Source organism: Manis javanica, chromosome 18 (genome assembly GCF_040802235.1).
Source record: "Manis javanica isolate MJ-LG chromosome 18, MJ_LKY, whole genome shotgun sequence".
NCBI classification, from domain to species: Eukaryota; Metazoa; Chordata; class Mammalia; order Pholidota; family Manidae; genus Manis; species Manis javanica.
In genome coordinates, this window is record NC_133173.1 from 1,220,930 (window position 1) to 1,240,108 (window position 19,179).

The window sequence follows — 19,179 nt, forward strand, 5'->3', positions numbered from 1 at the left end:
CAGCCTTCCACCGTGTGTGAGGATGGCTGGGATGGGGGGTAACACACTCCTGACGCAGCTCCTGTCTTCAGGGGCTGACGTTTGTGCAGAGTGGACCCCCACCCCTCCCCGGTCGCTAGAGAACAAGAGAGGGCGTCGTGAAAGGAGGGGCTTAAAGTGATGCAGAGACAGGAGGGGCCCTTCCTGCTCCTGGGGTTAAGGACACTGCCATTGAGAGAGGCTGGGGGATCTGGGGCGTTCGGGGCAGAGAGAAGCTGTGCTCTCAGAACACACGGCCCAGGATGGCTGCGATCACTGGGGAGCCGGTGTGTCTTAGGACAGCCCCCCGGTTAAGGCCGGAGGGAAGGTTCTGGCTCGTGGGATACCAGCTGAACGACCAAACACAGAGAGGCCTCTGGGATATCAGGAACCACAGACTCAAAAGCTGCCAAGACTCTTTCTCCCTAATCTTTCTTAAGTCAGTTTTACCCTCTCTTATGTTCAAGTGGCTTTTCTGACATGATAGAACCCAAAATTCCCATCTTTTGAGCATCATATGGCTTTATTTATATGTGGAATCTGAAAAACAAAACAAAAAAAACCGAACAGAACAGAAACAGACTCATAAACACAGCGTGGAAGGCCGGTTACCAGGAGGGGGAGGCACAGGTGAAATGGGAAGGGGATAAAGAGGTCCTGGCTTCAAACCATAGAACAGGTCACAGGGCTGGAAGGCCGGCATAGGGAACACTGCTCATAATAGTGTAATATCTTGGCAAGGGGATAGGCGGTAACTACACCCTCCGTGGCGAGCGTTTAATAATGTGCATCATTGATGAATCTCTCTCCCGAAACCTGTACTAACATAACATTGGGTATCAACTATATTCCAATAATTTTTTTTAAATCCTATCTTTTGCTTGCATTTTATACCTTCTAATACCAGCCTTTCTCTTGTACTTCTAATGCCACCCACCAATGACCTTTTCACGTGTGTGTCCCTCTACCCCATAGAGGCCCTATTCAGTACTGATGAGTGCGTCTCCTGTACATAAGGTAAGTGTCTTAATACATCTGAAAGTTGAAACACAGAAAGTTTCGCCCGATGACCGGGGATCCCCCAACCCTAGTCAAGCCACCTTCCGAAGATCAAACTTCGATCCGATCAGCCTCCAGGACCGGAGCTCCCTCCTGACGCCCGTTCTGCCCAGGGAGAGCTCTCACAGGCCGCTCCTGAGGCTGACTCTTGAATGCTTTTCTGTGCAGCCCTTCCCAGCTGCTCCTCCGAACCTCCTGAGGGGCTGTCAGACTTCAGAATCAGCATTCATGTTCTTCAGGCTAAGTAGCAAACATTCTTTCAGAAATTCCTGGGAGGGCAGGGTTTGAGTCACTAAGCCTCTGGACCTGCCTGCTTCAGCCTGTCTCAGCCTCCCTGGACACGTGGTTCCAGAACTGTGTGCAATACCCAGGTGTGGCTGGATTGAAGACGGGACGTCAACCCAATAAGAAGAGTCACGAGGGGCATGAAGGGCACACCTGTGTTGCGTAATGTGGCACCGTTTCCCCGGCAGGGCTCGGCAGTCTGGGATGAAGAACCAAGGAGGCAGCTGTTCATGTTTGCCTGGGGCTGCGGGCTGGCAAGGTAGGGGTCACAGAGGATGGGAGAGAGGAGAACCTCCTTTGAAACCCGTCCCATCCAATATGCCATCCACTTTGTCCCCTTTTCCTTGAAGACATTGGCATCTGAAGTGAATTTGTTCAGACTTTTCTCTCTGCAGTCTTGGAATTTATTGGTTTATTTATTTTTTTGGTATCATTAACCTACAATCACATGAGCAACATTATGGTTACTAGACTCCCCCTATCGTAAAGTCACCCCCACCCCCCACAGCCACCGTCCACCAGCACAGCAAGATGCCACGGAATCACCACTTGTCTTCTTGTGTTGCACAGCCCTCCCCGTGCTCCCCCACATTATGTCTGCTAATTGCAATGCCCCTGTTTCCCACCCTTGTCCCTCCCTTCCCACCCATCCTCCCCAGTCCCTTTCCCTTTGGTAACTGTTAGTCCATTCATGGGTTCTGTGATTCTGCTGCTGTTTTGTTCCTTCAGTTTTTTCTTTGTTCTTATGCTCCACAGATGAGTGAAATCATTTGGGACTTGTCTTTCTCCACCTGGCTTATTTCACTGAGCATAATACCCTCCAGCTCCATCCATGTTGTTGCAAATGGTAGGATTTGTTTTCTTCTTATGGCTGAATAATATTCCATTGTGTATATGTACCACATCTTCTTTATCCATTCGTCTACTGATGGACACTTAGGTTGCTTCCATTTCTTGGCTATTGTAAATAGTGCTGCGATAAACATAGGGGCGCATCTGTCTTTTTCAAACTGGGATGCTGCATTCTTAGGGTAAATTCCTAGAAGTGGGATTCCTGGGTCAAATGGTATTTCTATTTTTAGTTTTTTGAGAAACCTCCATACTGCTTTCCACAATGGTTGAACTAATTATTGATCCATTTTTAAAAATATTTCTCTTTATTCAATACAGCAAAGGGCAAGGCATTCTCACATTACTTTCCTAATAATGTATTGCTAAAGTTTGACAGATTAGAGATTCCTTTGATAGAGATTATGTAAGAGAACAACATAAACTTCATCTCATTAGATTCTAAAACGGGATCTCTAAGTCACCCATGACTGGGGCTCTGTAAACACGTGGGACTCAGGCTACAGGGCCAGGTGCCCTGAGGGAAGATCTTCATAGGTGTCTCTTCCTGGCTGGCAGGGCGCAGGGGTGGTGGCGAGGATCAGAAGGAATGTGTGAAACTCCCCCTTCCCAGCTGACCTTTTCAAAGGGGAAGCACGGTTGAAGTTACAGCAGGAGGAACTTGTTAGTCACAAAGAAGAAATGCCTGACCATCCAAGTCTCTAAATACCAGTGAAACAAAGCCAGACATGGACATCCTTTGAAATAGCAAGCCGACGTTAGCCCAGGGCAGGAATGGCCCTCAGGAGAGCTGGGGTGGGTGTTTATGTCGTGGAGGCCGTGTGACCAGATCAGACGGGCTTTAGACTGGATCTGAAAGAGGGAGACACTCACCGAGATGCACCTGTGAAACCGGTTCCTGTGGAGGACAGGTCTGACTTCCTTCTCATTCCGTGGGAGAGCCGTTCTGGAGGGGGCTTTGAATGATGCAGACAGCCTCTGCTGCCTGCATAATGCCCGTTTCACTGGTAGTAACGTGGATTTGACATCATGATACAGTGTAATAGATAGAAGGATAGGGCGATCTAGTGTGATAGGAACTCAAGATAGGAACATGGGGATGAAAAAGGGCCTACATTTTTTTAAGCAACCAGTTAGAGGGAAAACTGGATCAGCGCTACAGACCCACAGACCACAGTCATTTATCAAGGGCCTGGGGACATGGTGACAACTGAGCAGACATCATTCCTGCCCTCTCGGAGCCACCAGTCCAGCAGGATAGCAGGTGGAAAGTGCGGCCTGTTTCAGGGATGGAGAGAAGGTTCTCATGAGGTAGGGAGTGATCAGAGATACATTCAGAGGGCTGAGAAAGGACGCAGAGGCCATAGGAAGGAATTTAGATCTCGCCCTAATGTCAGGGGATATAATGGAAGGATTCGAAGCAGGGACGTGACAGGACCAAATTCTAGGGGGACAAGAATTGAGGCAAGCACTAGAAACTAAGACAACCATCTAGGCAAGAAAACATCAGAGCTTGGGTTTAAGGAGAGGATGCATTCAAGGGCAGCCAGGAATTAGAACTGGCAGGACCCAAATCCATTGGAAGTAGAGGGTGGAAAAGAAATCAAAGACAATACCAGAATTTCCAGCTCTGGCTTCTGGGCCCTGCCCTTCCCTGAGCTGGGAACATGGGAAGAGGTTCTGTCACAGTGGGATGGGGGCTGGGGAAGAAACAAAGCTCAGTTTAGGGGCACGTTGAGTAGCAGGGGCCTGTGGTTCGAGTGGAGATGTCCAGGGGCCATGTAGAAGAGCAGCGTTTGAAGATAAGGGGAGAGAGGTGGGCTGGTGTTACGATTTTGGAAGTTGAGATTGTCCAGAGAAAGACCCCAAATGAAACATGCACCTGCATGAGCCCGTGAGAGAGCGCGAGCCGCTGCACTGTGCACGCGTGTTTTGACACCATCCCCAGTGTCCTGGCTCTACAGTCTGTATCGAATGAGTAAATCCACAAAGGGCCAGCGCTCTGGATGTCTTAGTCTGCCACATTACAGACAGAATTGCCTTATTAGGGGGCAGATATCAAGATCTATATATCCAGGAACATTTCAACAAAAGATAATATAATCATTATAAATGGAGACCTACCTACTGATTTAGGCATTGACCTTAAAAGTGCATATGCCTCATCCCTGATTGTTCATATTTATTTTTCATCTATTCAGGTTGGGAAAATGTGTCCCAGACTTGCACACTCAGGTGGATTTGCAGAGGGCTGGAGGTACCATAGAGGAGCCACTCTCAGAATTGCCGATTGGTGACTGAGGTCACTTTCAATAAAGACAAACAGTGCTCAAAGCCAAGAAGTTCTCTTGACTTGTCAAAACTCTTAAGAATGCCTCTCATAGCCTCCTGGGCTTGAGCCGTACCTCAGAAATTACTGAGATGCAAATTATTTGATCTGCCTGTTTGCACAAGAGATCCTCGCCATGCTTCAGGGCCTGCCCGACACAATCATGGCGTAATTACAGGATCGCTCTGGGGACTTGCTGCAATTAAGCAAACTGCTTCTCAGTTATCATTTTATTATCCATATTTATGGCATTTGACATTTTCGTGGTGCTCTTTAATCACACTCTGTGTGGGTTGCCTTATCCTAAGTCAACATACGTGGGATACCGGCTGTTCTCGTATGTTCTCTGGCTCTTCCACATGGAGACACAAAGCGTGGACGACTGTCTGATGACCGCACCTGAGAGCCGCAGTCCCAGGTCACCACGGTGGGTCAGTGGAGGTCAACATTTGCACCAAAGCAAAGGCCGGCTGGTGAGATTGGGTAGGTCAACGGGATGCTGAGACCCTGCGCTAACTAACGGCAGAAACACACTGTCTTCAGTTCAAAGGCCGAAGGACTGGACTTGCCCAGCCAGAGCAGTGGAACCTCTGGGGCTGGGGTCCTGGCAGCCACCAGGACATCAAGCCAGGAGCTGCCGCAATGCTTCTGCCACCATTTCAGCTGAGGTGACTTTCTGCTCCTTTTCCCGGGTTGTTGAAGTGGTCTCTGCTCTCTAGAAGGCAGTTCTCCCTCCTGACTGGACAGTGGAGCTCCGGCTGGGGAAGGAAGGGCTGCCTGAAGCTGGGACCCTGAATATAAGACCCCTTTGCTCCCCTGCTGGGTCCCGCCACGGTTCGAGCACGGGCCCTGGCTGCCGAGGTCTGACGACATTTCCTTTCTGTCTCTGAATGGGAACTATCACCCCACGGAAGTACCGATGTCAATCACAACAGATCTTCACATCCTGTCTGCTTGCTGTGCATAGTTATGCGTGTAGATGTGTGATGTCCTTGCCCAGCCGTCCCCCACAGCTGTGGCAGAATCGATTTGAAAATGATCTGCCCCCGTCGTCCCACATCTGATTCACTGAGAACACAACCGCCCCCTCACAACCATCCGAGATTCCTTTCTTTGTAAATCATAAATCTTGTCCCTGTATTTGTAGATCCGGAAATTACCTGTCTACAAAGCTGGGTTTGTTAGAAATGTTTTTGCACCAAATATGAAACCAAAGAATGTTAAATTGCTTTTTTCTTCTTCTGATTTAATGGTGAACGTGGTGCTTATGTTTTGCTTTCTCTAATTAGATGAGTAATTTAAAGAAGAGCAACCTGTCCTGAGATGCCCTCCTAAAATTCAGTGTCTCTTCAAGCACAGGAGTTGTTTCGTGAACGTCATTACTCAGCGAAGGTCTTTTTCAACGAACGGCTTTCCGGAACCCCAGCTGGGTGCTTGCTGCGGCTCATCCTACGGTCACACGTTGTTGCCTACTCCAAGGCAGTGCTCCAGACCTCAGCTGTCCATGCTGGCCTGTCCAGTCCTCCCGCACCCACTTGCTCTCACAGATGACCACACATCCAGTTTACCAACTCGCTGCAAAGAGCTCCAACCTCCCTGCGTGGCCCCTCCCGCTCTGCCTGTCTCCAGCTTTCGCCTCTCCTCTGCAGCTGCCCTGGCAGGTGGGATGCTGGCTTCGGCCACACCCGGTCCTCTCTGGGTACTTGGTGTTCTCCGCCGTCTCCCTTCTCTTCTTGCTGCATTAGGCATTCCTTCCTGAAACTTCAGTTTCCTCTCATTTTCTCCTTCCCCTGCCTGTGGAAATCACCAGGTCTCCTCTATTTTATAAAAGAAATGCCCTCTCCTAAAAGCAAAATATAGCCATATCTTCCTTCTGCTATTCACCATTGAATCTCTTTAAACCCAACACCATGGCAGTGAGTTGAATGGGGTCACCAAAATTTGGTGACCCAAAACCTCGGCCCAGAACCTCGGAATGGGACCTCATTTGGAAATGCAGTCACTGAAGAATTAGTTCATTAGGAATCTCTAGATAAATCATCATGGGTTCATGGCGGACCCTAAATCCAATGACTGGCGTCTTTACAAGAGAAAGGGGTTGGATATTGGGAGAGACAGAATGACACACAGACACAGGGACGTCGTGTGAAGACAGAGGCAGGGCCTGGAGTCCCGAGGAATGCCTGGGACCACCAGAAGCTGGGAGACACTTCCGCAGGAGCCTTCTGGCGAAGCGTGCCTCTGACGCGAGACTTCTAGCCTGCGGAGCTGGGAGAGAATACTTGTCTGTTGTTTTAGGGTGCCCAGTCTGTGGCAGTCTGTATGGCAGCCCTAAGAAATCAACACTACCTATTTCTTCCTCTTCTTACCAGATGCTTGATCAAGGTGAGGAGCTAAAATTTTATTGAGCACCTACTATAGCGCAAGTTCCCCATAATATATCTCATTTAGTTTCCAGTCTCTCAGAGATAGGCTCCATTTATCCAAATTTATATAGATGAAGTAACTGGTTTAAAGTGACAAAGTGGAGATCGTGCAGCTAGCAAGCGGTAGGTGACGGTTCAGGGTCCACAGCCCAAACTCTCAGTCATGACTGGCCACTGCCTGATCCTATGTCCTTTCAACTTGGATCCGCTCGACTGAACAGTCTTCTTGAAAGACCACAGGGTTACCCCAGTAACCGGACCAAATGCCTCCACCTCCCGCCCTGTAATGTTTCGTGTGCTGACATTTTCCCTCTATGACTCTTCTTCTGGATTCGAAAGGTACCAGCTCCTGCTCACACCTGCGTTCTTCACGGACGTCTTCACCGGCTCCTCGGATTTCACAATCCAAAATGTGGCCATTTCCCAATGGGGGCGGCTTAGCTGTTTTCTGCCTTTGCACTGTCACCTACCCTCCTGGCTTCAGTCACCACTTCTACCTCCATGACTTCCCAAAATAAAGCAAAAATTCCTGTCTGTCGGGAGCAAGCTGCCCGTCGTATGTGTCCTCTCCTGGCCCAGTCACCTCACACCTCACCCCTTTCAAACAGGCTTCCTCCTCCGGGTTCGCTCTGACTCCGCGACCGTATCTTCCTGGTCACCAGGGCTCATGGTTGCACTCGACCTTCCCACGGAGTCAGCTTCTGGGGCCACCGATTGCGCATCTCCACCTCTGCAGTCCCGTGCTCTCCTCCCCGGTGCTGCTATCAGTGATCGGGTCAGACTCTTTACCTCTCATGTGGCTTGTTGCGACGACCACCCACCCACTCTGCCTTCCTTGTCCCTGTCTCTGAGCCGTCCTCCACACTACTGCGCTTAGTGCGCTTCTAACGTGTTATTTCTCTTGGTAGAAAATCCCAGAGGGCTCCTTGCTGCCTGGAAGAGGAGGTCAACGGGGCGACCCTCACATTTCCTGATTCCTCCATAATTTAGGCTCAACATGTACAATCTAATTTCATGTTACACCTTTTCACCCCTCCAAAGTATTCCCTAGAATGATGCTTCCCGACTTTGTGTCTCTACTGTTCCCCCAAATGTTTCAGATATGTCTTTCCCTTTACCGCTCCCATGAGATTCTAATAGCACTGGATGCATTTAATAGCACAGGGGTGTATTTGTCATGTGTCTGTGGTCTTTGGAGAGCCACATGTGGTTGTGATGTCTAAGATGGTTTTGCACCCGCAAGAGCCAGTTTTCACATCCTTGGACGTGACAATCACTCCAGGTCAAGAATTGGGAATGTACGGCCTGAAACGGACATGAACTTCGCAGTCAGAACCAGACTCGCACTTCTTCTCCGAGGTGTACAGCGGGTGTGGTGCTAGTGGAGTGGACCAACCCCTCTGGCCTTCCGAACACCCAGGCAGGCGGTGAGGCCTCCCTTACTGTGCCATCGCGGACCAGCTCCTCCCGTGCCCCGTCCTGCTTCCCTTTTCTCCCTCCCACAGGTGCTGATCCCAAGAGCCCCTGATAAACTGCACACATGCTCATCCCCATCAGAGTTCGCTTCTTGGGGAACACGACCCGTGGCAATGCCCTGCTTACTGCCTGGCACAGAGGTAGGGCAACACAAATGTGAGCTCTCTCCCTCTCGGTTCTGGCCGGCTTCGTGGGTTACCTCTCACCCCACCTGTCTCTACATGTTCCGGATACTTTGTCTTGCTCAAACTCACCTCCTTGGAGCCGTTCCTGATTGCCCGCTTTCCCAGGGGTGGAGCATGACTGCTTCCTGGATGTTCAACATCTGCCATCCACCCCTGTTAGCACTTTGGTTGCGGCATGGCGAAGAACAGGAACAGAATGGTTGCTCAGTGAATAAGCAAGTTCTGCCTGTCCGGCAGGGCATCCTCCTGCTGTTGGAAGCCGGGTCCACCCTCCTGGTGCCCATCCCAGATCAGAGAATGTGCATGGCTTCCAGGCTCCAGGCTCCAGCCCACGTTTTTTATGATGCCCCAGAAAACCCATTTACCTGGGCAGCACAAAGTTCCCATTTTGTTAGGGACCACGCCATGAAGGTTCCAAACGCTAGGAGTTCATCCTTAGTTGGTGGCCCACTACTTCAACGGATTTTGAAAAAATCAACAGGATAAAGAATAAGAAGATAGTATCAGACTTAATCACAAGACGGTAATTTATGGTCTTCAAGGAAGCAGCCTGGAGACTTTGGCAGTGACCCCGAACTGGAATCGGAATTCCCTGGGGAGTTTCTAATAGTGACGCCTGTGTCCTTCCACCAGAGATTGTGACTCACTGGACTGGGTGTGACCTGGGCCTTGGAAGCTTTAAAAGATACTCAGATAGTTTTAATGCACAGACATGTTTGGGAATCACTGGGGTTGTGGGGTATTTGATATGGATAAAGTGGGGGTAGTGAGTATAGACCACCCTTCTCAAAGGCTTGGCAGTGAAGGGAGAAAGGCGTATAGAAGCTCAAGTAGGTAGGAAGGCACCCGGAAGGTAAGGGTTGTTTAAAAAATGGGGAAACTTGGGAATCCTGCCAGGTAAAGGGAAGAATTCAGGGACCAGTAGAGACTGAAGCTGATAGAGCGAGAAGTTTCTAGAATAATCCTGGAGGCGACAGATCAATGGCACCAGTGCAGGGGTTTGTTTATCTTAGGAGGGGAAACAGTGTTCTTTGCACTGTTCTCTTTGCTTAGAATGACTCATCCCTTCAAAGCCTGGCTCTGAGCAGGCCCCACAATGGAAAGAATCATCCCATATTCTCAGAGTACTTTTAGGATTTCTCGTATCAGGAGAGTGATGTAGTGATTGCAAAAGTCATTTTTGTAAAGGTCTTTCTCCCTGCAGGCAGGACCATGCCTTCTGCAACTTTGTGACCCCTTTGTAAGCCCTGTGCGGTTCCTGGAAAATAAGGTATTTATTTATATTAATTACACTCAGCCTTTTTACAAAAGTGATTTAAGAAAGCTTACAAAACTTTATAAAGTTTAAGTTAGCATAAAAGTGGGGGTTTAAAATAAAGGAAAAAAAGCCAAAGAGACAACAAAATCTAATTTTTTTCCAACCATAATGGCAAATGATCACCTATACAGTAGCTTCAAAAAGGGTAGCATTTGGCCCTTTGCTTTCTGTCAGCCAATTGGCTGGTCAGCCAATGTGAAAGGATCGAATTCTGGACCGTAAAATTCACAGCATCCATCAGTTGGAGGTGTGTGAATGATGGAGGGACAATTCATTGCTCAGTTCCTCTTGGTATCAGTTTAAATGGAAACTTTTTCCAATGAGTTCTAATAAAGAGGATGTTATGTGCCTGATGAAAATGTTCTTGCTCCAGTTATCTAACAAGCTGCTCCAAAGCTGGGTGCCCATGGCAATCTGTTCTCTCCCACGGTTCTACGGGCTGTGGGCTTAGCTTGGAGTCCTCCCTGAGGTGGTGCTCAGCTGGTGGCTGAGGCTGACATGGCCTGAAGGCTTCTACACTGGTGTCTCATGTTTGACAGCTGGGCTGGGCTGGTCAGAGGGGCCGGGGGGCTGGGTGGGCATCTCCCTCTGCGTAGCCTCTCCAGCGGGATAGCTCAAGCCCCCTCCCAGCAGGGCGGCTTCCCTTCCCCAGAGCGGGCAGACCATGGAGCCAGGCAGGAGCTGTGAGCCTCCGAGGACCCAGCCTTCGAAGGCTCACAGAACCACTTCTACCACATTTTGCCAATCAGAGCAGCCACAGGCAACCCCAAATTCCAAGGGGTGGAAGAACAGATGCATCTCTGTGCTGAGAAGCCAGAGCTGGTGAACTGGGTTAAGAACAAGCAGATTATAACCTTCGGAATGAGGAGGCACAGGCCAACTTCAGGGGCAGGCAGGTGGCTCCTTCAGCATCCGTGAAGCAAAAACCCCTGGGTCCTTCTAACTGAAGAGGCGGTTTCAGTGTTCCCACACAAGGGAAGTAAAATCACCAGAATTACTACTTACAGATCCCAGACATATGGGCCAGAAGGTGGGCACAGTGAGCCCGGGGAAGGGCAGCCCTCCATCCCTGGAGGATGTTCCCGGTTATTTGCTTTGGTATTATAAACTCTTTTGTCGTAAACATACTAGTTTTTTAAAATCTATGTGCAAAACCAATTACTTCCTTAGGCTAAATTCCAACCTGAATATCTTGATTGGAAATTTGGTATGCTTTTAAGTTTTGATATATATTGTCTGGTTTCCTTCCAGAAAGTTAATGCCAATTAACACACCTGCCAGGAAGCTGCACATCAAAGTACTTACTTTTCTACAGCTCAACAAAGCCCTAGGTCTCTCTAATCCTTTTTTAAAAAAAATTTTTGGATCGATCTCATAAGGTTAAAGATACATTTAAAAAATTTTCTCTTTTATAACTAATGAGTCTAATCCTTTTTTTGTATACTTATTGGCCATTTTCATAAAATGCTTGCTTATACATATTTTGCCCATTTTCTCCATTGGGGTGTTTTGTCTTTTTTTTAAATGATGAATTCATAGCAAATATTTTTGCCTAGTTTTTCAACATTCTGAAGATTTAAAAAATGTGATTTTTTTTTGTTACGGAAACTCTCAAACATATACAAAAGTAGAGAATAATATATCTACCCCCCATAGAGCCATCAACTCATCACCCCGATTCAACAATTACCAACTAACCAATCTTGTTCCTGTCTATCTCCCTACTCCACTCCCAGCCCAGATTTATTTTTTTTTTGCAGCAAATCCGTTACAGCCCATCAGCTCCAAAGATTTCAGTTTATGTAGAAGACAGAAAATTTATGTTGTAAAATCACCCATCTTTTCTTTTGTGATTTCTGCCTTTGGAATTATGCTCAAAATAATGTGAACTTTCATTTATATTTTCCAGTTGTTATTTGGTTTCATTTAAAAAAAAACTTTGATACTTTGATCCATCAGAATGGAACTTTACCTCCTTTTCTTTTCTCAAGTATTTCACCAGGTACTGGATAAATCAACATACCGCCCCTGACTTGAATGTCACCTTTACCGTATGTGTCATGAACAGCTGGGCCATTTGCGCTTCTTTGTCTGGTCTGGTGCTGGCATTGCTGTTTTTTGGAGTAGGTATTTAATGTTTGTTATTGTAAATTCCCTGAAATAACGCTACAGATTAACCATTCATGTTTTAATGTGTAACTATCAGAATTTCTGAATGAACTTAAAAATTGAGGCCATATTTTCCCTTATCACCTTGAAATTAGATTTGCAACAGCCTATAAAACTCCGTTCCTTTCCACTTCCCACGTTAAAATATTACTTATTTCACCTAGTTGTCAAATCTTTGCACACTTAGAAAAAGCGACTAGAAATGACCATAAATCTAATTCCGATCACCTGACACACGTTTGGAGTTCCCATCACGCGCTAGGACATAATGTCCGGTGCTGATCGCACAGCAAAAGACAAGATGAGCGTTCCTTTCAAAAACAAGCTGTCCCTATCTTTCAGGAGCTTTCCAAGCCCAAACTCTGGGATCGACTTCAGAGCCTCTGGGACTCCTGTTAAGAATCCGTGAGTAGGGGATAGGATGAGACCGATAAGCAATGCAGGGTTGAAGACACAGTCACCGCGCCAGTGGACGGAGCAGGGAAAAAGCGCCTGTGTGGGAGGCTGCTGTTGACTTTCTGTCCACCCTTATCTCTCAGGGTGCTTGCTCGGCATTTCCTGCATCTCTGTGCTCTCCCCAGCTGGGCTCGGCGGCCTCATTTACAACACTTTTGATAAGAGCCCTCAGGCCGAGAAAGGTTCTAGGAAAAGGGATTCCGTCTCCAAAAGCTTTGAGTTGCCTGGCAGGCCCCTTACCCGAGTTTCCACCCGCACAGGTGCCCTGGCAGCGCCTCCAAGTGCCATTTCTGCAACCTTCAAACTTGTAAGATTTTATTTTCTTCACATTCCAGATATGTTGGTTTAATAGCTATCTCCTATTAAAAATCTATCCCATCTTTAGCTTTATCATAGCTTACTGCTTAACGAGCAGGATTTAGGGATAACTGGTCCGCTGTTGAGCAACCGAACAGTCTCTGTCCTTATTGAGAAAGCGGTTAAGAACAACACGCATCTGCTTTTGATTCCTGAATCAGATTCCTAATCCCCGCATTAGGCTACAGGAAGCAAAACGCCCAACTACAGGGACATAAAGGGACTTACTTTTCTCACATAACACCAAGCCACAAAGGCGACGGGGCAGCTCTCCCACACGCCGTGAAGGGCCCAGACTCATCTTTCTCCACCATCTCCAGCCATGAGATTCGCTCCCATGGTCGCAAGGTGGCTGCCTTAGCTCACATGACAATGCCTGCGACCCCCGTGCGAACGAAGGGGACCTTGCAGATGAGGCTGCCACTGTTCAGTCTTCTCAGAAGCTTCCCCCAAGTTCTCTGTGTAGAGACCACTGGCCGGAACTGCGTCGCGTGGCTGCCCTCTAAGCAGAGGAGGTGGGGGACTGTGCATCCTGACTGGGGGCACCGTCACCCAGAACCAAATCTGGGCTCTGTTAGTAGGAAAGTGGGGAGAATGTCAGTTCCTTAGCCAGAGGATGTGTGCAGCCTGCTCACGCAGTGACCCTGCTGTCAGCTTTGAGCCCCTCTGCTCTTGAAGGAGGCCTTTACTCCTACAGTCCTGCCCAAACCAGAGGGAACAGGCTCTGTCTCGATACAGTCACCAAACTACCCATTCATTCTTTAGTTTATCGATTTAGTCAATGCTTTACTGGACATCTTCTCTATGTCAGGCATGGGAGACATAGAGGTTCCCAAATAGACCTGCTCCTTGCCTTCACAGAACACCCACTTCTCAACTTAAAAAAAAAAAAGGAAAAGTTTAACAGGGCAGTGTATCTTAGATTTCTTTTTTTACCTTCCGTCTTAACCAGATTCAGTTTTTAAGCATGAGTGCCCTTCTCTCACGGTCAATTAAAAAAAACGGATCATTTCCTCTGCATTGCTGACACAGTTTTTCACTTATAAATTGAGGTGATCTTGAGCAACTCAATATAAGGCAGACGACCATGGAAGGCAAATTCAGCATGTAAAGGGCCAACATCAAATGGCAGAGACCAATGCATTTAGCTACTTGGAATACTGCTTAGCTTACCAGCTGTGCAGTTATTGCGAGTTACACATCATGCCTGAGCGTGTTGAGGCAGGAGCGGCTGTGTCTTAGCCACATTCCCTGGATCAACTCGGTAACTGACTCATGGTAGGCACCCAGTATGTCTGCTGACTCAAACTCAGAGTTAAACCTTTCTCTACTAGAAGGTAAGGAGCCACGCAGACATTCTTTAAGGTCCACGTGAACAGCGAGTAATCCTGACCTTCACATTTCACAGGGCAGAACTATTCATTCCATGCTGTGTGGTAAAGTTGATCTTTTTTTTCCAAGGCACACGAAAAAGGATTCTGAATCTTCTCCTGACGCTCTGATTAGACTGTAAGGTACTTGAGAGCAGGGGCCGTCTTTCTCACCTTTCTAGCTCTTGCAAAAAGATCCAACACCCAAGGTCATGGAAAACATTGCATAAATACACGTGGAACATGAGAAATACAGTAATGCCCGACCTCAGACTTTGTAGCAAGGTCACACTTTTTTAAAGAAGGAAACCCAGGCTTGTGAAGCTAAACATGTGCTTTTAGGTAAGACTTCACCAAGTGGGCACAACTTAAAAACAGACTAAGACGTATTTAGTGTCTGAACAGGTTTTGCTAACCAGGTTTTCTTTAACCAAGTTCCTGGATATTTCAAAAACATCTAAAAACTATGAGTGAAAAAGATTTTTTAACTAGGTCTTTTAAAAGTAGGTCCTGAAGGTTCCTGAAATCAGGGTGGGCGAATTCATTTAGACGAGGGTGCTCAAATATAAGCTCCAGCAAAAGTTAAAATTCTTCCCAGGTCGTCTGTGAGTTAAAACAGCAGCCATGCCGCCGGCCTCCCTGACTCTGGCTGCCCAGCTGGCAGTCCAGGAAGGGTAGGTCCTGTCAATGTCTGAAAGGGACCTGGGCTGCCAAATCAGGAGGGTGAAGGACGTCCGGACGACTCTGGGCACTGGCACGGGAGCCTGCTCTGTTTCAAGCCACTTGGGAGTCAGGTTTGAAAAAAAAACACTGAAAGGTGAATGTCAAGGTTACAGTGGACTTGCCCCAGTGTAAGAAATCTTTCATGATTATGACAACTTCAAAATCCTGGCACGGAAAATTCCGGAGAACTCAGCGCTGTAAAGCACACCTGGTTCCCCAGAAAACCCGGGCCTGCTGGTCTGGAAGGAGGCTGCTCAGCGTGGTGTGGCCCCGCATGTCCTGCAGACACAGGCACGTTCCGAAGGCCCAGTCGTGCGCCCGGGAAGGCAAACTGTTGCTACATCCGCGGAAACAGCCGCGGGTAACGGGGACGCACGGCCTGTCCCACGGCAGCGGCGACCCTGCGCTCCGGGCGCCTGGCAGCGGCAGCCCCGCGCGGCGCTGACCTCCGGGGCCAGCGGCCATTGCACGTCCGACCCGGCTCTGCCCCCATTCATTTTCTTGGGGCAGATTCCCGAGAGCCTCCCACCATGGCAGGCTTGGATGTGGGGACCGGAACCCGGGGGAGGGGCGCCGGCGGAAAGCCCCCCGACCCGCACCCGCACCGCGCCGGCCCCGGCCCGCGCGCCCTCGGGACCCCCTGCTCCCCGGCCGCGCTCCCCGGCCGGCCGCCCCGGGCCCAGGCAGGCGCGCAGCCCCGCCCCGGGGCCGCGCTCTCCCGGAAGTGGCGGCGCGCGGGCCGGGCCGGCGGGCGGGGCGGAGCCGGCTTTGTGTGGCGCGCGGGCCGGGCCGCCCGCGCCTCGCCGGGGCCGGGGCCGACTGAGCCTCCGGCTGGGAGCCCGGCGCCCCGCCTCCAGCCCGCCGGCCCGCCTCCTCCCCGCCAGGCCGCAGCCCGCGCCGCCGCCGCCGCCGCCGCCGCCGCCACCGCGCGCCCCGCTCCCCAGCCTGCCTGCCGGGCCGGCGGGCCGCAGCCGCCCCGATGCCCGGGCCCGGCCCCAGGATGAACGGCTTCTCGCTGGGCGAGCTGTGCTGGCTCTTCTGCTGCCCGCCCTGCCCGGGCCGCATCGCCGCCAAGCTGGCCTTCCTGCCGCCCGAGCCCACGTACACGGTGCTGGCGCCCGAGCAGCGCGGCGCCGGCGCGCCCGCCCCGGCCCCGGCCCCGGCCCCGGCCCAGTCGGCGGCGCCCGCTCCGGCCCCGGCCTCGGCCTCGGCCCAGCCGGCGGCGCCCGACGAGGGCGCGGGCCCGGGCGCGTGCAGCCTGCACCTGAGCGAGCGCGCCGACTGGCAGTACTCGCAGCGCGAGCTGGACGCCGTCGAGGTCTTCTTCTCGCGCACGGCCCGCGACAACCGGCTGGGCTGCATGTTCGTGCGCTGCGCGCCCGCCAGCCGCTACACGCTGCTCTTCTCGCACGGCAACGCCGTGGACCTGGGCCAGATGTGCAGCTTCTACATCGGCCTGGGCTCGCGCATCAACTGCAACATCTTCTCCTACGACTACTCGGGCTACGGCGTGAGCTCGGGCAAGCCCTCCGAGAAGAACCTGTACGCCGACATCGACGCCGCCTGGCAGGCGCTGCGCACCCGGTGAGCGGGGGTCGCCGGGCCGGGCCGGGGCTGCTGCTGCTGCGGGCGAGCCGGGCCCGTCCTCTCCGCCCCCTGGAGAGCGGGCTGGGCGGACGCCCGGGGGCGGCGGGGCCCGATGCCGGGCGCAGGAGGCAGCTGGGGGGAGGTCCTTGGCCGAGGTGACCTTGGGCTGGGCTCAGCAGCCTCGAGAGCCCGGGTCCCCGCCGCGTGCGTCCGCGGGCCAGCCGGGGCGACCTCCCCAGCCCTGCCCGGTGGGACGCGCCCCGCGGCGGGCCGGGTCTGGAAGGCCTTGCAAGGGCCGGAGGGTCGGTGGGGTAGCTGTGCCTCCGGCGGGGCAGAGGGGCAAGAAGCCGGACGCCGCTGCACAGAGCCTCAGGGACAGCCCGGGGCGATCTTCCCGGGCTTGGGGAACGTCTTGACCTTGAATTAGTATTCACGGAAGGACTGGGAAGTACCGAGGAGGGCCTTTGAGGTGCATGGATAACGGCTCAGTCCTAGTTAAACAAGCACCCAGAAGAGGGGGTTCACTCTCAGCTTAGACAAAGTCTGCTAAGTGAAGCCCTGTGGCCTGTGTGTGCCCAGCTCTCATTTTCCCGTCAGTGCCACCTCTAACCTACCCCGTAGCAGTGATGGTGACAAACGTGAGACCATGCCTGTAAGACATGTGCTTTCTTCAGACAGAGAGTCCCCAGAATAAGTACCGGTGGTGCTGTTACGGTTATGGACGCTCCAAGAGTTTTATCTAAAATGTGCTTGACTTATGCATGTCTCCAAAATGTAATGATTTTGTCTCCATTCCCATTCAGACTTATGCTTATAAATTACCCTTTGCTTTTCTGGGAAAATGGCTTGTCCAGCAGCAAAGTACTTAGGATTTAATATATGTTGCTTATTCATGTTCTCCTGAAGTCCTGAAGGACCACATTTGGAGTGTAGTTTTCCGAAAATGGCTTAGGCAGATGAGAATGTATCATATGCAGATACGTTGAGTCAGAATCCACAAGTAGTTAAAAGCCACCTGTTCCAGTAAAGGATTTAAAAACTCTATGTCACATACAATCAAAAGATTGCCAGAATTTGCAATTGGTAAAGAGTTAAAAATAAAGGTTGGTAGCATTAAATTTTTTCAAAGTGAAATATTAAAATCCTACCTTGACTATCAGGTTTCGTATTAACATTTCTGTTGAACCTTGTCCATCTGTGTGCGTATCTTGATTAGGATGAAAGCCTTTCATATATAAGGCTGACTCTTCGCCTTGAATAAACAGGTGTGTGCCTGTTACGGCATATGTGAGGCGTAGTTTCTTCCTGGAAACGTTGGTCATCTTTAATTAAGGGCATTGTTTTAGACAGATAATTCAGTTCGATTCAATTTTGAGTTATCTGTTGGTATATCTAAATTTTCACTATGGTTTATTTAATTTTATGCTAGAACTCATATCTAGATTGATTTATACATCTGTAAAACAGGTTAGAAATTAAAGGTCAAATGAGAATCCACATTTGAAGAAACCATACAAATCCCCCTGTCCTGAGCTTTTCAAACTTTTTGGATTGTGATCACACAGTAAGAAGCACATGTGTGCGTGCACACAGACACAGACACAGACACACACACACATACACACACACACACACACACACACACACACCTGTATCTATATCTGAAGCAAATGCATCACAAAACATTTTTCTATGGGAGATGCACATGGCAGACTTTTCCATTTTATTTCATTAAAAAAAAAGAAAAAGAAGAGAAAGAATGCTGGCTGGGAACCACTACATCCATTTCCCACCTCAGTCTTGCTTACCGCTCTGCCCACCTGCTCAGCAGGAGGAGAACCTCCCAGCGAATTGGCAGTGGGTCTCCTGACTGCTAGTTCGGTATTCTTTCCACTGCACGTGTGGTCCTGTTTACCAGATTTCTCAGGTGCATGTGTGCCTGCTGGCTATTCTTGTGATAAAGGAGTTACCTGGTTCTGAAGCTGGCCAGCCCCTTACCTGTGTGCCTTTAGCCTGCCCTCTGCTCTCTAGCTCTGCTGTAACCTCACCTGCAACAGGCCCTAGTATTTGCCCATTTACAGCTCCGTTCACAGCAGGAATGCATTCCACCCCATGCACCCATCCTTCTGTGTCCGGGTCACACCCCCTTTTCTGCCTCCAGGGGTTAACCACCCTGACCTCCAGGTTAATCACACTGCTTAAGACACTGATGGGAGGGCCTCCATGGTCCTGAGTGACCCCTTCACTGGGCTTGGGCTGCATCCCCCACAGCACCTGACCTAATGGGTGCCCTCCTTCAGAGGTGTGCAGCTGGCCTTTCGCTGTGCCCCTTTCCTGTGCTGGGAACACTCCGTCCTGACTAGCTCCGATTGGATTCACAGATCCCTTGGTGTCTGGGCACCTGGAACTCAGCACCTTTACCTGCACTTACTGCGTCCTGTTATTTAACTGTATTCCCGTTAAATTGAAAATTCTCTGAGGGCAGGGGCTCCATGCTTCTATGTTCTCAACAACAGACAAAGTGCCTTAAAGTAATAGGCACTCATTATGTACTTATTATGGGGTGCCCCAT

At 50.2% G+C, this 19,179-nt stretch overlaps 1 protein-coding gene and 1 long non-coding RNA gene across 6 annotated transcripts in view; both read left to right on the forward strand.

The window, feature by feature from the left end:
- Window positions 1-973: 973 nt before the first annotated feature.
- On the forward strand, window positions 974-15,127 carry LOC118971560 (uncharacterized). 5 transcript variants are annotated; one of them, XR_012127236.1, is made up of 5 exons: window positions 974-1,621; window positions 2,119-2,209; window positions 4,413-9,480; window positions 9,832-9,897; window positions 11,937-15,127. It is a non-coding gene; the product is annotated as an uncharacterized lncRNA (long non-coding RNA). The 5 variants fall into 5 exon arrangements; XR_012127238.1 differs by having other exon boundaries at window positions 4,413-8,582; XR_012127237.1 differs by having other exon boundaries at window positions 4,413-12,068; window positions 12,457-15,127.
- Window positions 15,128-15,854: 727 nt separating this feature from the next.
- ABHD17C (abhydrolase domain containing 17C, depalmitoylase) overlaps window positions 15,855-19,179 on the forward strand; it is a 39,510-nt gene continuing 36,185 nt past the window's right edge. The window contains exon 1 of the mRNA XM_037013561.2: window positions 15,855-16,604. Coding sequence (XP_036869456.2) covers window positions 16,000-16,604 — 605 coding nt within the window. The 5' untranslated portion in view covers window positions 15,855-15,999. The remainder of the gene's footprint in view (window positions 16,605-19,179) is intronic.